This window comes from Thermothelomyces thermophilus, chromosome 6, assembly GCF_000226095.1.
Source record: "Thermothelomyces thermophilus ATCC 42464 chromosome 6, complete sequence".
Taxonomy (NCBI): domain Eukaryota; kingdom Fungi; phylum Ascomycota; class Sordariomycetes; order Sordariales; family Chaetomiaceae; genus Thermothelomyces; species Thermothelomyces thermophilus.
The window spans coordinates 1,488,633-1,508,254 of NC_016477.1; the positions used below are offsets into that span (position 1 = coordinate 1,488,633).

Here is a 19,622-nt window from a genome sequence, read left to right on the forward strand (position 1 = left end):
GATTATATAACCTTTGTACGAACTTATTAAGAAGAATACTAAATTCTAATGGGAAGAATAGTATAAGCAAGCATTTATATAAATCTGTAACGCTATTACTAAAGATCTAGTACTAGTACTACTAGACCCTAAGAAGCTATTTAAGGTAGAAACGGACGTTTTAGACTATGCCATTAGAGGATAATTAGGACAACGAGACAAACAAGGAAAGCTATATCCTATAGCCTTCTTTTTAAAGAAGCTTAATAGATTACGTCTTAATTATCTAATCTATAATAAGGAACTACTTACAATTATTAAAGCTTTTAAGGAATAGCGACTATACCTTAGTAATACGATTAAACTAGTATAAGTATATATAGACTATAAGAATTTACGATACTTTACAACAACAAAGGAGCTTAATAGACGACAAATACAATAGGCAGAATTCCTCGCGGAATTTAACTTTAAGATCTGCTATAAGAAGGGCAAAGAGAACGTACAAACGGACATCTTAAGCCGACAAATAGATCATACGGTGTGACGAACCTAACTCAGACTTCTTCTAAAAGGGTTCAGACAAAGGTAGGTTAAGCGGGACAAGCGTACAGGTCGTCTAAGAGATTCGGTAAAGCTAAAGGGTTTATAATAATACTAGAGTTGTCTCTTACAGTAGTTAACAATACTTGGTATAAGTACTGTGATTGTAAGTTACTATCACTAGTAAACTCCTAGAGTCTACTATAACGAGTGGCTATTTATATGTATATATACTTCTGCCGATCGCTTATAGTCCCTTTCTATCCTGTCCTTAGATTGCCTTTAGTAGCTAGCTATTCTCTGCTATCTTTCCCTTTTGGCAATCGTTCGCCCGTGGTAGCCCGTGCTTCCTAGCGATCCTGTGTCAGCCTCGCTTCGTGCCCTTCTTGATTAGTAGCTCATTTAGCCTCCTATGCCCCACCGGGTTGTAATATATGGTTAGCTTGTGACACGATGCCCCCTCTTTAGGGCTTTTGACCTAAAAGCTTCTTATAACTTGTTTTAAATACTACTAACACCCCCTTTTTCTAGTAAGTAACGTCCTTCTTTTGCTAACTTCCTTTCGTTATAGCTAATTGTATTCCTAGGAATTGTCGTAATCCCAAATGTGAATAATATGCTATTACGATTAAGATTAAGCAAGAGGGTTACAAGGTTGCTATACCTTGCGAGCGTTATTAGAATATAAAGCCGCGAAAGCATTATATAATAATAGAGGGTTTAAACAAGTGTTGAAACTATATTTATATAGGCAAGAAGTGTAATAGTCTAAACGTTATAGATACCCGTAGGTTCCTTGTTATTTTTCTTTATAATCTTAGGTTACTAATTATCTTAGTCCTTTCAAATTTGTCAGAGCAGGAGAAGGTTTCGAGAGAGATTACTAAGACCAAGGCACTACTTTGTCACAAACCAACCATATACCGCGACCCGGTGGGGCGCAGAGGGCTAAATGAGCCACCAATCAAGAAGGGCACGAAGCAAGGCTGACGCGGATCGCTAGGGAGCGCAGGCTACCACGGGCGAACAATCGCCAAAAGGGGAAAGATAGCAGAGGATAGCTAGCTACCAAAGGCGATCCAAGGACAGGACCAAAGAGGGCCATAAGCGGTCAGAAGGAGTATATATATATATAGATAGTCACTTGTTATAGTAGACTCTAGGAGTTCACTAGTAGTAACAATCACAATCACAGTACTTATACCAAGCATTGCTAATTACTATAAGAGACAACTCTAGTGTTATTATAAACCCTTTAGCTTTACCAAATCCCTTAGACGACCTGCCTACTTGTCCTGCTTTACCTACCTCCGTCTAGACCCTTTTAGAAGAAGTCTGAGCTAGGTTTGTCACACGTTATTACTACTCCCTTTGTTCTATTATAGTTTAGAACGGAGGTGACTTCGACCTTGACATCGACATAGCTACCGACGTCACGGCCGAATAGCTGCTTGCTTAGCTTGGTTAACTCTAGTAGCGGATCTAGGAGTTAGACTAGAGAGATAAGGCTACTTAAGCTCAAATCAAGGAACTCGAGAACCACGAAAAGTACTCGCAGAAGTTAGTTAACGAGGCCTACGCCAAAATCGAGGCACTCGAGGGTGCCAAAGCGAAGCGTATCAAGATCGAACTACCTAGTAAATATAGAGGAACCAAGGAAGATCTTATAGGATTCCTGATAAACGTCTGATTCTACTTCTGGCTTAATAACGACAAGTTTCTGGACGATAAAGCTAAAGTCCTCTACGTAGCCATAAGACTAGAGGGCAAGGTACTTAGATGGTTCGAGCCTATATAGAACGACTATCTTACTGAGGAAGATAAAGACGACCGAGACGCGTTTATATAGGCAGTCTTCCGATCTTACGACCGTTTCGAAGAAGAGCTTTAGAAAGTTTTTAGTAACAAAGATAAGAAGATTTACATATAAGAAAGACTTACTAATCTCTAATAGACTAAATTAGTAGCCTTTTATACTATATAGTTTAGATAGGATATACTTAAGTCTTAGCTTAATAATAAGGCATTAATATAATTATTTTATAATAGCTTAAAGGAAAAGGTTAAGGACAAGCTATATAAGTACGATTGGCCTAAGACTCTAGACAAATACATTATATAGGCTATTAGGATCAATAATCGACTCTATATACAAGAGCAACAAAAACAAGGTCAAATGAACGGAACCACGGTTAAGGCTAACGACAAGAAAAAGCAAGCGTACATTAGTACCTCGTATAAGATATACCCTAGAGCTATAGATATAAATATAGCGTAGAAGTAGGACTAGAAGAAGACGACTAAAGACAAGTCTAATGTCACCTACTATAACTATAGAAAGAAAGGGCACTATAAGCGAGAATGCTAGAGCCTAAAGAAAGAATAGAAACCAGCCCCTAGAAAGGAAATTACGGCTATCGACGAAACTACCAAGGACATCATCGAAGTAACGGCTATAAGCTATAAAGACAAGGGCAGTGATATAGATAGTCTCGGACATGATGGTAACGGTAAAGACGAACAAGCACTATACTCTAAACTGGTCACTATGGACCTAGAGATAGGCCTTGCTAAATGGGATATGGCAGGAGAATATACACCGCTAGTTTCAATTCTCCTAGCCTTGAGGTAGTAGGGTCTTATAGTTATATAGAGGTAAGATAGATCGTAGACAACCGACACCTAAGGAATTAAAAGACCTAGACCTAATGCTTTATTCCTCTAGGAACAAATCGAATAGTACTATAACAAAGTTTTCTAACTTAATATAGAACTATATAAACAGGATAGACGCTTGATTCGACTTATCTAGTAGAGCGATAAGATAAGGGACAAGATAAGGGAACTCTAACGTGTCGTAGAAACCATCAAAGGAGAACAGCCTATAATATATAATAGGCCTAATAGCTACACCAAGTACCTTGACAATTAGCAACTTAGTAACGATATATGGAACCTAGAATACTAGTTTATACGTGCGAACCGTAGAAAAGACGAGCGTACGTAGGAAAGCTACTAGAAGAAATATTCCTATATTAGTACTAGAGTACCTATAGTCTACATACAATAGGAAGGATTCGGGAAAGAATTCTAATACCTCCTAGGCAACGCCATACGACTATACCTTCGATACGAGGTACATACGTAAGTGCCCTAGTTCTAGTATATGGTATACAAATGCTAATACTACTTCTATAACAAATTCGAAAACAATTACTAGCCGACCTGACAAGGAAATGAGGACAGAAGCTTATACCCTATAGAATAGGTCTATGATATAGGAAACAGAGTAGCCAAATTGCTCTAAAAGATCGAAGCCTACAATTTAAAAAGCATTACGATAATTCTAAGACGAGCCTGGCCTAGGCACTACGGAACTAGACAAGACATATAGGACTCGTGCTAGAGCAACAATTACCTCTATCACGTAGATAAAAAGAAATTATAAATTCGGGAGCTTTAGACAAAGCTATGGCACGTACGACAGAAAGCGGAACGGACCTAATGGTAGGAAGCCGTAAGCACTTAATGGCTTATAGAAATGAGCACGATCGACGAAGCCGCTATTAGCCGAATAACCAAAGAGGTTAGCACTGACCTAGGAAACAGGTTGGGGCCCTTTGAGGGGCCTAGAAACCATTAACGCCCGTATAGCGGCGAGTGGTAGCATAGTATAGGAGGGACTAGCACAAGAGACTACTATATCGAGACCTCCTAGCAGAAATATAGGAAATTGCCGCAATCTTTGGACGACGGCGGTAAGACAAGCAATTATAGATAATAGCATAGTAGAAATAGCACGAAATGCTTGTACTAGTAGATAGTGGAGTAGAGATAAACCTGATTTCGCCAACGCTTGTAAATTAGCTATAGATACCCTAGAGAATAAAGCGGAAGCATAGCATAGTCAAAGGGCCATTTCTAACGTAATAGGTATATAGGGAGACTAAACCGATCGATATTATTATAGTAGGAAAGACTATAGTAGTCGTATTTAGCATCGTAGACATAGGCAACAATAAAGACATAATATTAAGGTTACTATAATATAAAGATTACGACCCGGACATTAGCTAGAAGAATAGTAGCTACCTACGACCCTAAACAGAGTTATATTCGACTAGCAAGATAGGGAGTACGCAAGGATCGCGAGTAGACAATACTCAGAGAAAGGTATATCCTACAGATCTACCGTAAGAGACAGACAGTAGTAGGCAGACCACTACAGACTCTAGAAGAGGCAGTATAACGACATCGATATCGCGATAAGAGGAACGAGCTAAACCGCTAATAGCTATTCTCTCCGTTGACGAATGTAGAGCACTACAATTAGAGTAGTAGGTTGAGACAGGAGAAATCGCCAGCATTGCTATAGATAGAACCAAGTTCGTATATTACTAGAAAACCGAGAGACAAGACAAGACTAGGGAAGTACCGAAGGAATACAAAGGACACCTAGCATTCGAACCGAAATATCTAGAAGGACTACTAGAATATAGCCTATAGGATCACGAGATCAAGCTTAAGGAAGGAACATGACTAAAGTTCTCTAAGATTTATTATACGAGCTAGACATAGAACAAAGAACTTAAGCAATATTTGGAGGAAAACCTTCGAAGAGGATATATCTACCTGTCGACATTGCTAGTAGGCTACCTAATCCTATTTGTGCCTAAGAAAGATAGAAAGCTATAGTTATACGTCAACTATTGGTAACTTAACAAACAGACTATGAAAAACCGATACCTATTACCGCTAATCTCATAGCTCTAAGATTAGTTAGTAGGAGCCTAATATTTTACACGTCTTGACTTGCCATTAGCCTATAACTATATACAGATCAAAGAAGGCGACGAGTAGAAAACGGCCTTTAGGACACCCTATAGCTACTATAAGTACCTCGTCATGCCATTCGGACTTACAAACGCGCTAATAACGTTTTAAGCCCTAATTAATCAAGCTATCCGACCCTTTCTCGACAAATTTATGGTATATTATCTCGACGACATACTTATCTTCTCTAAGACGATAGACGAACACCGGAAGTATATAAAAGTAGTACTAGACGCGCTATACATATACAAGCTATTAGTCAATAAGAAAAAGAGCGAATTCCATGTTAGGAAGATAGTCTTTTTAGGATACGAAATATCCCTAGGACAAATCCGGATAGAACCTTTAAAGATTAAAGCTATTAAGAATTAGCTATAACTAACGTTAGTCACGGAAGTACGAAGCTTTATCGGATTTATAAACTTCTACTAAATGTTCATTAGGAACTTTAGAGCGATCGTACAACCTTTATACAAACTTACTAAGAAGAATGCTAAATTCCAATAGGAAGAGCAACACGAGCAAGCATTTATATAGATCTGTAACGCCATTACTAAAGATCTAGTACTAGTACTACTAGACCCTAAGAAGCCATTCGAGGTAGAAACGGACGCTTTAAACTACACCATCGGAGGATAATTAGGACAACGAGACAGATAAGGAAAGCTACATCCTATAGCCTTCTTTTCAAAGAAGCTCGACAGACTACGTCTCAATTATCTGATCTACGACAAGGAACTACTTGCGATTGTCAAAGCTTTCAAGGAATAGCGACTATACCTTAGCAGCACAATTAAACCGGTACAAGTATATATAGATCACAAGAACCTATAATACTTCACGATGACAAGGGAGCTTAATAGACGACAAATATAATAGGCAGAATTCCTTATAGAATTTAACTTTAAGATTTGCTATAAGAAGGGCAAAGAGAACATACAAGCAGACATCTTAAGCTAACGAACAGATTATACGGAAGGACGAACAGGAACAACACTACTGTTATTCAAGGAACGAACAGACGGAACGCTACATTACAAAACGCAGATACCTATAGAAGATAATCCACTTGACTTGTTCCTAGAATACTATACAATCTTTCGGGAAGAAAGGATTAACAAGGCATAATATCAAGTAATACCTAGACTAGTGGTACCTAACGGAGTAGAAGAAAGAGATAGGAAACTTTGGTACCGAGGCAAAGTATATATCCACGACCAGGATCAACAGTTACAGATGATTCGAGAACTCTACAAGTCGAAACTCGGAGGACATAAGGGAGTCACGAAGACTGTTACACAAGTCAAGAAATACTACGACTTTCTATAGTTAACGGTATAAGTTAAGGAAGTCATACGGAACTACGACATCTATAACCGAAGCAAAATAGCACGACATAAGCCGTATAGGCTACTTTAGCTACTGCTAACAGCTAACAAACTATAGAGCTTAGTTATAATAGACTTCATTACGAAGCTGCCAGAATCCAAGGACATAGCTATAGGAGTAACCTATAATAGTATTCTTACTATAGTAGATTACCTAACTAAGTAGGTATATTTCTTTCCCTACAAGGAGTCCTAGATAGCGGAACAGTTGGCAGACGTGATCTATCGGCAAGTTATATCAATGCATGCTTAGCCATAAGAATAGATTACCGACAGAGATACCAAGTTCGCATCAAAGTTCTAGCAAGCGTTAATACAACGATTAGGCGTCAACAGCAAGCTGTCAACAGCATATTACCTATAAACTGACAGACAAACGGAGCGACTAAACCAAGTTATCGAGTAGTATCTCCGTTCTTACGTCAACTACTAGCAAGACGACTAGGTCATGCTATTACTAATAGTATAACTTGCTTATAATACGATGCCAACAGAAACGACTAAAGTTATACCATTCTTCGCGAACTACGGATATAAAGCAGACCTTAGGTAAGGACTACAGGTCACAGTGCTAAGAGCAGCAGTCAAAGCAGAATAGATATACACACTATATAAGAAGCTTAAAAAGGAACTCGAGTTTGTCAAAACTAGAATAAAGAACTACTACGACAAATATAGGCTCGAGGGACCTTGCCTAGAGAGGGGAGACAAAGTCTACCTAATTATACAAAACCTATAAACTAAACGACTAAGTATAAAGCTAGACTTTAAGAAGGTTAGACCCTTCGTTATCAAAGAACGAATTTCGATATCTAACTACTAATTATCGTTACCGTCATCTATACGACTATAGATAGATGTTTTTTATATTTCACTTCTCGAACCAATACCAAAAAACGCTAAGGTTGCTATATATATCGAAGCAGAAGATAAAGAAGAAGAATAAGACGTCGAAGAAATTCTAGATTTACGTATCATCAACAGGGAACTATAGTACCTAGTCAAATGGCTTAATTTTAGACTAGAAGATAACTTATAGGAACCTATCAAGAACCTAAATTACCCTAAGAAACTAGAGCAGTTCTACTAGCAGAATCCTAACCAGCTATAAGAACTAGCTCTAAAGCCTATTCCCCGACAGAGAAAGAAGGGAACCTGCTAGAATTAGGACCAGGATCTAACCTAATCGACTCCTAATCAAGTACGTCAAAAGTACCTAACACCTAAGCCTGACCTGTAAGGGTCTGCGTCTCTGACATCAGTAGAGGAGTATCTAGTTCTTCCTCCTCTTCTAGACGAGCTACGCTACGACGAAAAACTTCGGTACTACGATTACACAGGGATTGCTATAAACGACGTAATCGACTTAAACGGCTTAGCGTCTAAGCAAGCAGCGCTTCGGTCTTAGTAATCTCCCTCGAAACCTTCTCCTGCTCCGACAAATTCGAAAGGACTAAGATAGTTAGTAACCTAAGACTATAAAGGAAAATAACAAAGAACCTATAGGTATCCGTGACGTTCAGACTACTACACTTCTTGCCTATATAAATACAATTTTAACACTTATTTAAACCCTCTATTATCATATAACGCTTCTACGGCTTCGTATTCTAACAACGCTCGCAAGGCATAGCGACTTTGTAACCCTCTCGCTCAATCTTAATCATAATAGCGTATTATTCGCGTTTAAGATCGCGACGATTCTTAGGAATATAATCAGCTATGACGAAAGGAAGTTAGCGGAAGAAGGACGTACCTATTGAGAAAAGGGGGTGTTAGTAGTATTTAAAACAAGTCATAAAAAGCTTTCGGGTCGAAAGCCCTAAAGAGGGGGCATCGTGTTACAAACTAACCATATACCGCGACCCAGTAGGGCGCAGAGGGCTAAATGAGCCACCAATCAAGAAGGGCACAAAGCGAGGCTAACGCGGATTGCTAGGGAGCACAGGCTACTACGGGCGAACAATCGCCAAAAGGGGAAAGATAGCAGAGGATAGCTAGCTACTAAAGGCGATCTAAGGACAGGACCGAAGAGGGCTATAAGCGGTCAGAAGGAGTATATATATATATAGATAGTCACTTGTTGTAGTGGACTCTAGGAGTTCACCAGTAGTAACAATCACAATCACAGTACTTATACCAAGCATTGCTGATTACTGTGAGAGACAACTCTAGTGTTGTTATGAACCCTTTGGCTTTACCGAATCCCTTAGACGACCTGCCTACTTGTCCCGCTTCACCTACCTCCGTCTAGACCCTTTCAGAAGAAGTCTAAGCTAGGTTCGTCACATACTTGCTTAGACGCTAAGCCGTTTAAGTCGATTATATCGTTTATAGCAATCCCTACGCGATCGTAGTACTAAAGTTTTTCGTTGTAGTATAGCTTGTCTAGAGGAGGAGGAAGAACTAGATATTCCTCTGCCGATATTAGAGATATAGACCTTTGCAGGTCAGGCTTAGGCGTTAGGTGCTTTTGATATACTTGATTAGGAGTCGATCGGGTTAGATCCTAGTTTTAATTCTAGTAGGTTCCTCTCTTTTTCTGTTAAGGAATAGGCTTTAGAGCTAGTTTTTATAGCTAGTTAGGATTCTATTAGTAGAACTGCTCTAGTTTCTTAGGATAATTTAGGATTTTAACAGGTTCCTATAAGTTATCTTCTAGTTTAAAATCAAGCTATTTAACTAGGTACTATAGTTCTCTATTAATAATATATAAATCTAGAATTTCTTCGATATCCTATTCTTCCTTTTTATCCTCCACTTCGATATATATAGTAATCTTAGCGTTCTTTAGTACTAGTTTGAGAAGTGAAATATAAAAGATATCTATCTATAGTCATATAGATGATAGTAACGATAGTTAGTAGTTAGATGTCGAAATTCGTTCTTTGATAACAAAGGGTCTGACCTTCTTAAAGTCTAGCTTTGTACTTAGTCGTTTGGTTCGTAGGTTTTGTACGATTAGGTAAACTTTGTCTCCCCTCTCTAGGTAAGGTCCCTTAAGCCTATATTTGTTATAGTAGTTCTTCATTCTAGTCCTGACAAACTCGAGTTCCTTTTTAAGCTTCTTGTATAGTACGTACATTTGTTCTGCTTTGACTACTGCTCTCGGCACTATGACCTCTGGTCCTTGCCTAAGGTTTGCTTTATATCTATAGTTTGTAAAGAACAGTATGACTTTAGTCGTTTCTATTGGCGTCATATTATAGGCAAGTTATACTATTGGCAATAGCATGACCTAGTCGTCTTACTAGTAGTTAACATAAGAATAGAGATACTACTCGATAACTTGGTTTAGTCGCTCCATTTGTCCGTTAGTCTATAGGTAATATGCTGTTAATAGCTTACTATTAATGCCTAATTGTTACATTAACGCCTGCTAGAACTTCGATATGAACTTGGTATCTCTATTGGTAATCTATTCTTATAGCCAAGCGTATACTAATACGACTTGCTAATAGATTACGTCTACTAACTGTTTTGCTATCTAGGACTCCTTATAGGGAAAGAAGTATACCTATCTAGTCAGGCGGTCTACTATAGTGAGAATACTATTATAGATTACCCTTATAGCCGTGTCCTTAGATTCTAGTAGCTTCGTGATAAAGTCTATCGTAACTAAACTCCATGGTTTGTTAGCTATTAGCAGTAGCTAGAGTAGCCTATATGGCTTGTACCGTGCCGTTTTGCTTTAACTATAGATATCGTAATTCTATATAACTTCCTTAACTCGTACTATTAACTATAGAAAGTTATAGTGTTTCTTAACTTATATAATAGTCTTTGTAACTCCTTTGTACCCTCCGAGTTTCGATTTATAGAGTTCTTAAATCATTCGTAGCTATTAATCCCCGTCGTAGATATATACTTTGCCTCGGTACTAGAGTTTCCTATCTTTTTCTTCTACTCCATTAGGTACTACTAGTCCGGGTGTTACTTGATACTATGTCTTGTTAATCCTTTCTTCTTAAAAGATTATATAATATTCTAGGAACGAGTTAAGTAAATTATCTTCTATAGGTATCTACGTTTCGTAATATAGAGTTCTATCTATTTGTTCCTTAAATAACGGTAGCATTGTTTCCGTTCGTCCTTCTATATAATCCGTTTATCAGCTTAAGGCATCCGCTTATACGTTCTCTTTGCCCTTCTTATAGCAGATCTCAAAATTGAATTCTATAAGGAATTCTACCTATTGTATTTATTATCTATTAAGCTCCTTCGTCATCGTAAAATATTGTAAATTCTTATAATCTATATACACTTATACTAGCTCGATCGTGCTACTAAGGTATAGTTACCATTCTTTAAAAGCTTTAATAATCGCAAGTAGTTCCTTATTATAGATTAGGTAATTGAGATATAGTCTATCGAGCTTCTTTAAAAAGAAGGCTATAGGATGTAACTTCCCTTGTTTGTCTCGTTATCCTAATTGTCCTCTAATAGCATAGTCTAAAGCGTCCGTTTCCACCTTAAATGGCTTCTTAGGGTCTAGTAGCACTAATACTAGATCTTTAGTAATGGCGTCACGGATCTATATAAATGCTTACTCGTATTACTCTTCCTATTAGAATTTAGCGTTCTTCTTGGTAAGTTTATATAAAGGTCGTACGATCGCTCCGAAGTTCCTAATAAACATCTAGTAGAAGTTTGTAAATCTGATGAAACTTCGTACTTCCGTAACTAATGTCAGTCGTGGCCAATTCTTGATAGCTTTAACCTTTAAAGGTTCTATCCGAATTTGTCCTAGGAATATCTCGTATCCTAAAAACACTATCTTCCTAACGTAGAATTTGCTCTTTTCTTTGTTAACTAATAGTTTATATATATATAATACGTCTAGTACTACTTTTATATACTTCTGGTGTTTGTCTATTGTCTTAGAGAAGATAAGTATATTATCAAGATAATATACTATAAATTTGTCGAGAAAGGGTCGGATAGCTTGATCAATTAGGGCTTAGAACATTACTAGCACGTTTGTAAGTCCGAATAGCATAACAAGGTACTTATAGTAACTATAAGGTATCCTAAAGGCCGTTTTCCACTTGTCGCCTTCTTTAATCTATATATAGTTATAGGCCAATAGTAAGTCAAGACATGTAAAATATTAGGCTCCTACTAACTAATCTTAGAGCTATAAGATTAATAGTAACAGGTATCGGTTTTTCATGGTCTATTTATTAAGTTACTAATAGTTAACGTATAACTATAGCTTTCTGTCTTTCTTAGGTACAAATAGGATTAGGTAGCCCACTAGCGATGTTAATAGGTAGATATATCCTCTTCAAAGGTTCTCCTCTAAATATTGCTTAAGTTCTTCGTTCTAAGTCTAGCTTGTATAATAGATCTTAAAGAACTTTAGTCATACTCCTTCCTTAAGCTTAATCTCGTAATCCTATAGGCTATATTCTAGTAATCCTTCTAAATACTTCGGTTCGAATGCTAGGTATCCTTCGTATTCCTCCGGTACTTTCCTAGTCTTGTCTCATCTCTCGGTTCTCTAATAGTATATAAACTTAGTTCTATCTATAGCAATACTAGCGATTTCTTGTCACGAATAAGCACATGGGCGGCCTGGCAGGCTGCAGCCAGGACGCGGGACATTCCGACAGCCAATCACTTGACGGACCAATCAGAAGATTATCACCGCCAAGACTAAGGTCTTCACTGGTGATAATAACATGTCACCGTCGACAACGCAGAATCACGAAGTGAAAGGAGGAGTGGTACTGGTGATAACTATTGAAGAAGGACAGACAATTGTGTATATATAGCTAGCTAGTCACTCGTTATGGTGGACTCTGGGAGTTCACCAGTGGTAACAATCACAATCACAGTACTCATACCAAGCATTGCTGATTACTGTGAGAGACAACTCTAAGTGTTGTTGTGAACCCTTTGGCTTCACCGAATCCCTCAGACGACCTGCCTGCTTGTCCTGCTTCACCCACCTCCGTCTGGACCCTTTCAGAAGAAGTCTGAGTTGGGTTCGTCACACGTTGTTACCACTCCCTTTGTTCTGTCATGGTTCAGAACGGAGGAGACCTCGACCTCGACACCGACATGGATACCAACGTCACGGCCGAACAACTGCTCGCCCAGCTTGGTCAACTCCAGCAGCGGATCCAGGAGTTGGACCAGAGAGACAAGGCTGCTCAAGCTCGAATCAAGGAACTCGAGAACCGCGAAAAGTACTCGCAGAAGTTGGTCAACGAGGCCTACGCCAAAATCGAGGCACTCGAGGGCGCCAAAGCGAAGCGCATCAAGATCGAACCACCTGGCAAATACGGAGGAACCAAGGAGGATCTCGCAGGATTCTTGACAAACCTCCGATCCTACTTCCGGCTCAATGACGACAAGTTTCCGGACGACAAAGCCAAAGTCCTCTACGCAGCCACGAGACTAGAGGGCAAGGCACTCAGATGGTTCGAGCCTACGTGGAACGACTATCTCACCGAGGAAGACGAAGACGACCGAGACGCGTTCACGCAGGCAGTCTTTCGATCCTACGACCGTTTCGAAGAAGAGCTTCGGAAGGTCTTTGGCGACAAAGACGAGAAAATCCATGCGCAAGAAAGACTCGCCAATCTCCGACAGACCAAGTCAGCAGCCTCCTACGCCGCACAGTTCAGACAGGACATGCTCAAGTCTCAGCTTAACGACGAGGCGTTGATGCAATTGTTCTATAACGGCTTGAAGGAAAAGGTCAAGGACGAGCTGTACAAGTACGATCGGCCTGAGACTCTGGACGAATACATCGCGCAGGCCATCAGGATCGATGATCGACTCTACGCACGAGAGCAGCAGAAACGAGGTCGAATGAACGGAACCACGGTTAAGGCCAACGACAAGAAAAAGCGAGCGTACGTCAGTACCTCGTACGGGACGCACCCCGGAGCCATGGATGTGGATGCAGCGCAGAAGCAGGACCAGAAGAAGACGGCCAAAGACAAGTCTAATGTTACCTGCTACAACTGCGGAAAGAAAGGGCACTACAAGCGAGAATGCCGAAGCCCGAAGAAAGAATGGAAACCAACCCCTGGAAAGGAAATTGCGGCCATCGACGAAACCACCAAGGACGTCATCGAAGTAGCGGCCACGAGCTACGAAGACAAGGGCAGTGACACGGACAGTCTCGGACACGACGGCAACGGTGAAGACGAACAAGCACCGTACTCCGAACTGGTCACTGTGGACCCAGAGACAGGTCTTGCCGAATGGGACATGGCAGGAGAATATGCACCGCCAGTTTCGATTCTCCCAGCCTTGAGGCAGTGGGGTTTCACAGTCACGCAGAGGCGGGATGGATCGTGGACAACCGACACCCAAGGAATCGAAAGACCCGGACCCAATGCTCTATTCCTCCAGGAACGAATCGAATGGTACCGCAACGAAGTTTTCCGACTCAACACGGAACTGCGCGAACGGGATGGGCGCTTGACTCGACTCGCCCAGCAGAGCGAAGAGATGAAGGACGAAATGAGGGAACTCCGACGTATCGTGGAAGCCATCAAAGGAGAACAGCCTGTGACATATGATGGGCCCGATAGCTACGCCGAGTACCTTGACGATCAGCAACTCAGCAACGACGTGCGGAACCCAGAATACCAGTTCATGCGCGCGAACCGCGGAAAAGACGAACGCACGTGGGAAAGCTACTGGAAGAAACACTCCTATGTCAGCACTGGAGTACCTACGGTCCACGTACAATGGGAAGGATTCGGGAAAGAATTCCAATACCTCCCAGGCGACGCCATGCGACTGCACCCTCGACACGAGGCACATGCGCAAGTGCCCTGGTTTCAGTGTGTGGCACACGAATGTCGATATCACTTCCGCGACAAATTCGAAAACAATCATTGGCCGACCCGACAGGAAAACGGGGACGGAGGCTTACGCCCTGTGGAATGGGTCTACGATGCAGGAAACAGAGCGGCCGAATTGCTCTGGAAGATCGAAGCCCGCAATTCAGAAAGCATCACGATAGTTCCAAGACGAGCCTGGCCTAGGCACTGCGGAACCGGACGAGACACATGGGACTCGTGCTGGAGCAACGATTGCCTCTATCACGCGGACGAAAAGAAATTGCGAATTCGGGAGCTTCAGACGAAGCTATGGCACGCACGACGGAAAGCAGAACGGACCCAATGGTGGGAAGCCGCAAGCACTCAATGGCTCACGGAAATGAGCACGATCGACGAAGCCGCTATCAGCCGAACAACCGAAGAGGTCAGCACTGACCTGGGAAACGGGTCAGGGCCCTTCGAGGGGCCCGGAAACCATTAACGCCCGTGCAGCGGCAAGTGGTAGCGCAGTACAGGAGGAACTGGCGCAAGGGACCACTATATCGAGACCTCCCGGCAGAAACATGGGAAATCGCTGCAATCTTTGGACGACGGCGGCAAGACAAGCGACTGTGGATAACAGCACAATGGAGACAGCACGAAATGCTCGCACTAGTGGACAGTGGAGCAGAGATGAATCTGATTTCGCCGACACTTGTGAATCAGCTACGGATACCCTGGAGAATGAAGCGGAAGCATGGCATAGTCAAAGGGCCATTTCCGACGCAATGGGTACGCAGAGAGACCGAACCGATCGACATCACTGTGGCAGGGAAGACCACAGCAGTCGTATTCAGCATCGTGGACATGGGCAACGACAAAGACATGATATTGGGGTTACCATGGCATGAAGATTACGACCCGGACATCAGCTGGAAGAATGGTGGCCACCTGCGACCCCGAACGGAGTCGTATTCGACCAGCAAGATGGGGAGCGCGCAAGGATCGCGAGCGGACGATGCTCAAGGAAAGGCATGTCCTACGGATCCACCGCAAGAGACGGACAGTGGCAGGCAGACCACTACGGACTCTGGAAGAGGCGGCACAACGACATCGATATTGCGACAGGAGGAACGAGCTGAATCGCCGATAGCTGTTCTCTCCGTTGACGAATGCGGAGCACTGCAATTGGAGCAGTGGGTTGAGACAGGAGAAATCGCCAGTATCGCCATGGACGGAACCAAGTTCGCATACTATCAGAAAACCGAGAGACGAGACAAGACTGGGGAAGTACCGAAGGAGTATGAGGGACACCCAGCATTCGAACCGAAACATCTGGAAGGATTACCAGAACACGGCCCATGGGATCACGAGATCAAGCTCAAGGAAGGAGCACGACTGAAGTTCTTCAAGATTTACCACACGAGCCAGACGCAGAACGAAGAACTTAAGCGATATTTGGAGGAGAACCTTCGAAGAGGACATATCCGCCCGTCGACATCGCCAGCAGGCTACCCAATCCTGTTTGTGCCAAAGAAAGACGGAAAGCTACGGTTATGTGTCGACTATCGGCAACTCAACGAACAGACCGTGAAAAACCGATACCCGTTACCGCTGATCTCACGGCTCCGAGATCAGTTGGCAGGAGCCCAATATTTCACGCGTCTTGACTTGCCATCGGCCTACAACCACATACGGATCAAAGAAGGCGACGAGTGGAAAACGGCCTTTAGGACACCCTATGGCCACTACGAGTACCTCGTCATGCCATTCGGACTTACGAACGCGCCGGCAACGTTCCAAGCCCTGATTGATCAAGCTATCCAACCCTTTCTCGACAAATTTGCGGTATGTTATCTCGACGACATACTCATCTTCTCCAAGACGATGGACGAACACCGGAGGCACGTGAAAGCAGTGCTGGACGCGCTGCACGCGTACAAGCTATCAGTCAACAAGGAAAAGAGCGAATTCCATGTCAGGAAGACAGTCTTTTTGGGATACGAAATATCCCCCGGACAAATCCGGATGGAACCTTCAAAGGTTGAAGCCATCAAGAATTGGCCACAACCAGCGTCAGCCACGGAAGTACGAAGTTTCATCGGATTTGCGAACTTCTACCGGATGTTCATCAGGAACTTTGGAGCGATCGCACGACCTTTGCACGAACTCACCAAGAAGAATGCTGAATTCCAATGGGAAGAGCAACACGAGCAAGCATTCACGCAAATCCGCGACGCCATTACCGAAGATCCAGTACTGGTACTGCCAGACCCCAAGAAGCCATTCGAGGTGGAAACGGACGCTTCAGACTACGCCATCGGAGGACAATTGGGACAACGAGACGAACAAGGGAAGCTACATCCTGTAGCCTTCTTTTCAAAGAAGCTCGACGGACCACGTCTCAATTATCCGATCCACGACGAGGAACTACTTGCGATTGTCGAAGCTTTCAAGGAATGGCGACCATACCTCAGCGGCACGATTGAACCGGTACAAGTGTATACGGATCACAAGAACTTGCGATACTTCACGACGACGAAGGAACTCAACGGACGACAAATACGATGGGCAGAATTCCTCGCGGAATTCAACTTCGAGATCCGCTACAAGAAGGGCAAAGAAAACGCACGAGCAGACATTTTAAGCCGACGAACGGATCACACGAAAGGACGAACGGGAACAACACCACCGTTGTTCAAGGAACGAACAGACGGGACGTTGCACCACGAAACGCAGACACCCGTGGAAGATGATCCACTTGACTCGTTCCTAGAATGCTGCGCAATCTTTCGAGAGGAAAGGATCAACGAGGCACAGTATCAAGCAGCACCCGGACCAGTGGTACCTGACGGAGTGGAAGAAAGAGATGGGAAACTCTGGTACCGAGACAAAGCGTACATCCACGACAAGGATCAACAGCTGCGAATGATTCGAGAACTCCACGAATCAAAACTCGGAGGACACAAAGGAGTCACGAAGACTGTCGCACAAGTCAAGAAGCACTACGACTTTCCACAGTTAACGGCACGAGTTAAGGAAGTCGTACGGAACTGCGACATCTGCAATCGGAGCAAAACGGCACGACACAAGCCGTACGGGCTACTTCAGCCACTACCAACAGCTGACAAACCATGGAGTTCAGTTGCGATGGACTTCATCACGAAGCTGCCAGAATCCAAGGACACAGCCACAGGAGTGACCTACGACAGTATTCTTACTGTAGTAGATCGCCTGACTAAGTGGGCATATTTCTTTCCCTACAAGGAGTCCTGGACAGCGGAACAGTTGGCAGACGTGATCTATCGGCAAGTTGCATCAGTGCATGCTTGGCCGCAAGAATGGATCACCGACAGAGACACCAAGTTCGCATCGAAGTTCTGGCAAGCGTTAATGCAACGATTAGGCGTCAACAGCAAGCTGTCAACGGCATATCACCCGCAGACCGACGGACAAACGGAGCGACTAAACCAAGTTGTTGAGCAATACCTCCGCTCTTACGTCGATTACCAACAAGACGACTGGGTCATGCTGTTACCAACAGCACAACTCGCCTACAACACGACGCCGACAGAAACGACCAAAGTCACACCGTTCTTCGCGAACTACGGATATGAAGCAGACCTTAGGCAAGGACCAGAGGTCACAGTGCCGAGAGCAGCAGTCAAAGCAGAACAGATGCACGCACTGCATGAAAAGCTCAAAAAGGAACTCGAGTTTGTCAAGACCAGAATGAAGAACTACTACGACAAACACAGGCTCGAGGGACCTCGCCTAGAGAGGGGAGACAAAGTCTACCTGATCGCACGAAACTTGCAAACCAAACGACCAAGCACGAAGCTGGACTTCAAGAAGGTCGGACCCTTCGTTATCAAAGAACGAATCTCGACATCCAACTACCGACTATCGTTACCGTCATCTATGCGACTACGGACGGATGTTTTTCATATTTCACTTCTCGAACCAGCACCAAAGAACGCCAAGGTTGCCACGCACATCGAAGCAGAGGACGAAGAGGAAGAATGGGACGTCGAAGAAATTCTGGATTCACGCATCATCAACGGGGAACTGCAGTACCTGGTCAAATGGCTTGATTTTGGACCAGAGGACAACTCATGGGAACCAGTCAAGAATTTGAACTGCCCTGAGAAACTGGAACAGTTCCACCGGCAGAATCCGGATCGACCAAAGGAAAACCCGGGACAGAACCAAAGACGGCGCCCCAGTCGACAGCATCGACGGCATCATTAATCTGTGACGAGGGCATAGCAGGCGTCTCTTGCCGCTCAACCTCCTCCAACTCGTCCAAGGTCGACAGACCACGCGCCACCATGTCGGCACCTTTCTCCACCAAAAACTCCTTCTGCTGACGAAGACGCCGGAGCCGCGCAAGCTTTTCGGACAACTCGCGCTGGGCTTCTTCCAGACGGCGTTGAGATTCATCCAGCTCAAGTTCGGCACGACGTTCAGCATCCTTGATACGACGCTGCTCCTGGAGAATGCGATCCACTAGAACGAACATCAGGAATCACATTCAAAAAAAAAAAAAAAAAAAAAAGAAGAAGAAAACGTGCTTACAGGAAGAAAGCGGTATGCCAGAGCCATCGCAAGAACGACCTCGACGAACGCAGGCTTCGCAACGCTTCGTACGCGCGATCATTTTGCAAACGAGGCCTTGCGACGCGCACCAAGAGCAAGGCATAACGACAAAACCGTTCTCAGCGATGTTCTGAGCAAGGGAAGCACGGTAACGTGCAGAATGCGACTTCCGTTTCTCTATCGGCATTTTGTCAACATGACGACCACGACGCAGAAACAGGGAGAATGCAGTACTCACAAGCGAAGGGTTGTTGGCGCTATTTGAAACGGCCTAAGAGGGCTTTCGGGTCGAAAGCCTTGAAGGAGGGGCATCGTGTCACGAATAAGCACATGGGCGGCCTGGCAGGCTGCAGCCAGGACGCGGGACATTCCGACAGCCAATCACTTGACGGACCAATCAGAAGATTATCACCGCCAAGACTAAGGTCTTCACTGGTGATAATAACATGTCACCGTCGACAACGCAGAATCACGAAGTGAAAGGAGGAGTGGT

At 43.2% G+C, this 19,622-nt stretch overlaps 1 protein-coding gene across 1 annotated transcript; it reads right to left on the reverse strand.

Moving 5' to 3' along the window:
- Positions 1-18,481: 18,481 nt before the first annotated feature.
- On the reverse strand, positions 18,482-19,316 carry MYCTH_2068637 (uncharacterized protein; the record flags this gene model as incomplete). Its single annotated transcript, XM_003665940.1, has 3 exons — positions 18,482-18,571; positions 18,684-19,039; positions 19,109-19,316. 3 exons carry the CDS (start codon positions 19,314-19,316, stop codon positions 18,482-18,484), a joined length of 654 nt encoding a protein of 217 aa, XP_003665988.1.
- Positions 19,317-19,622: the final 306 nt, after the last annotated feature.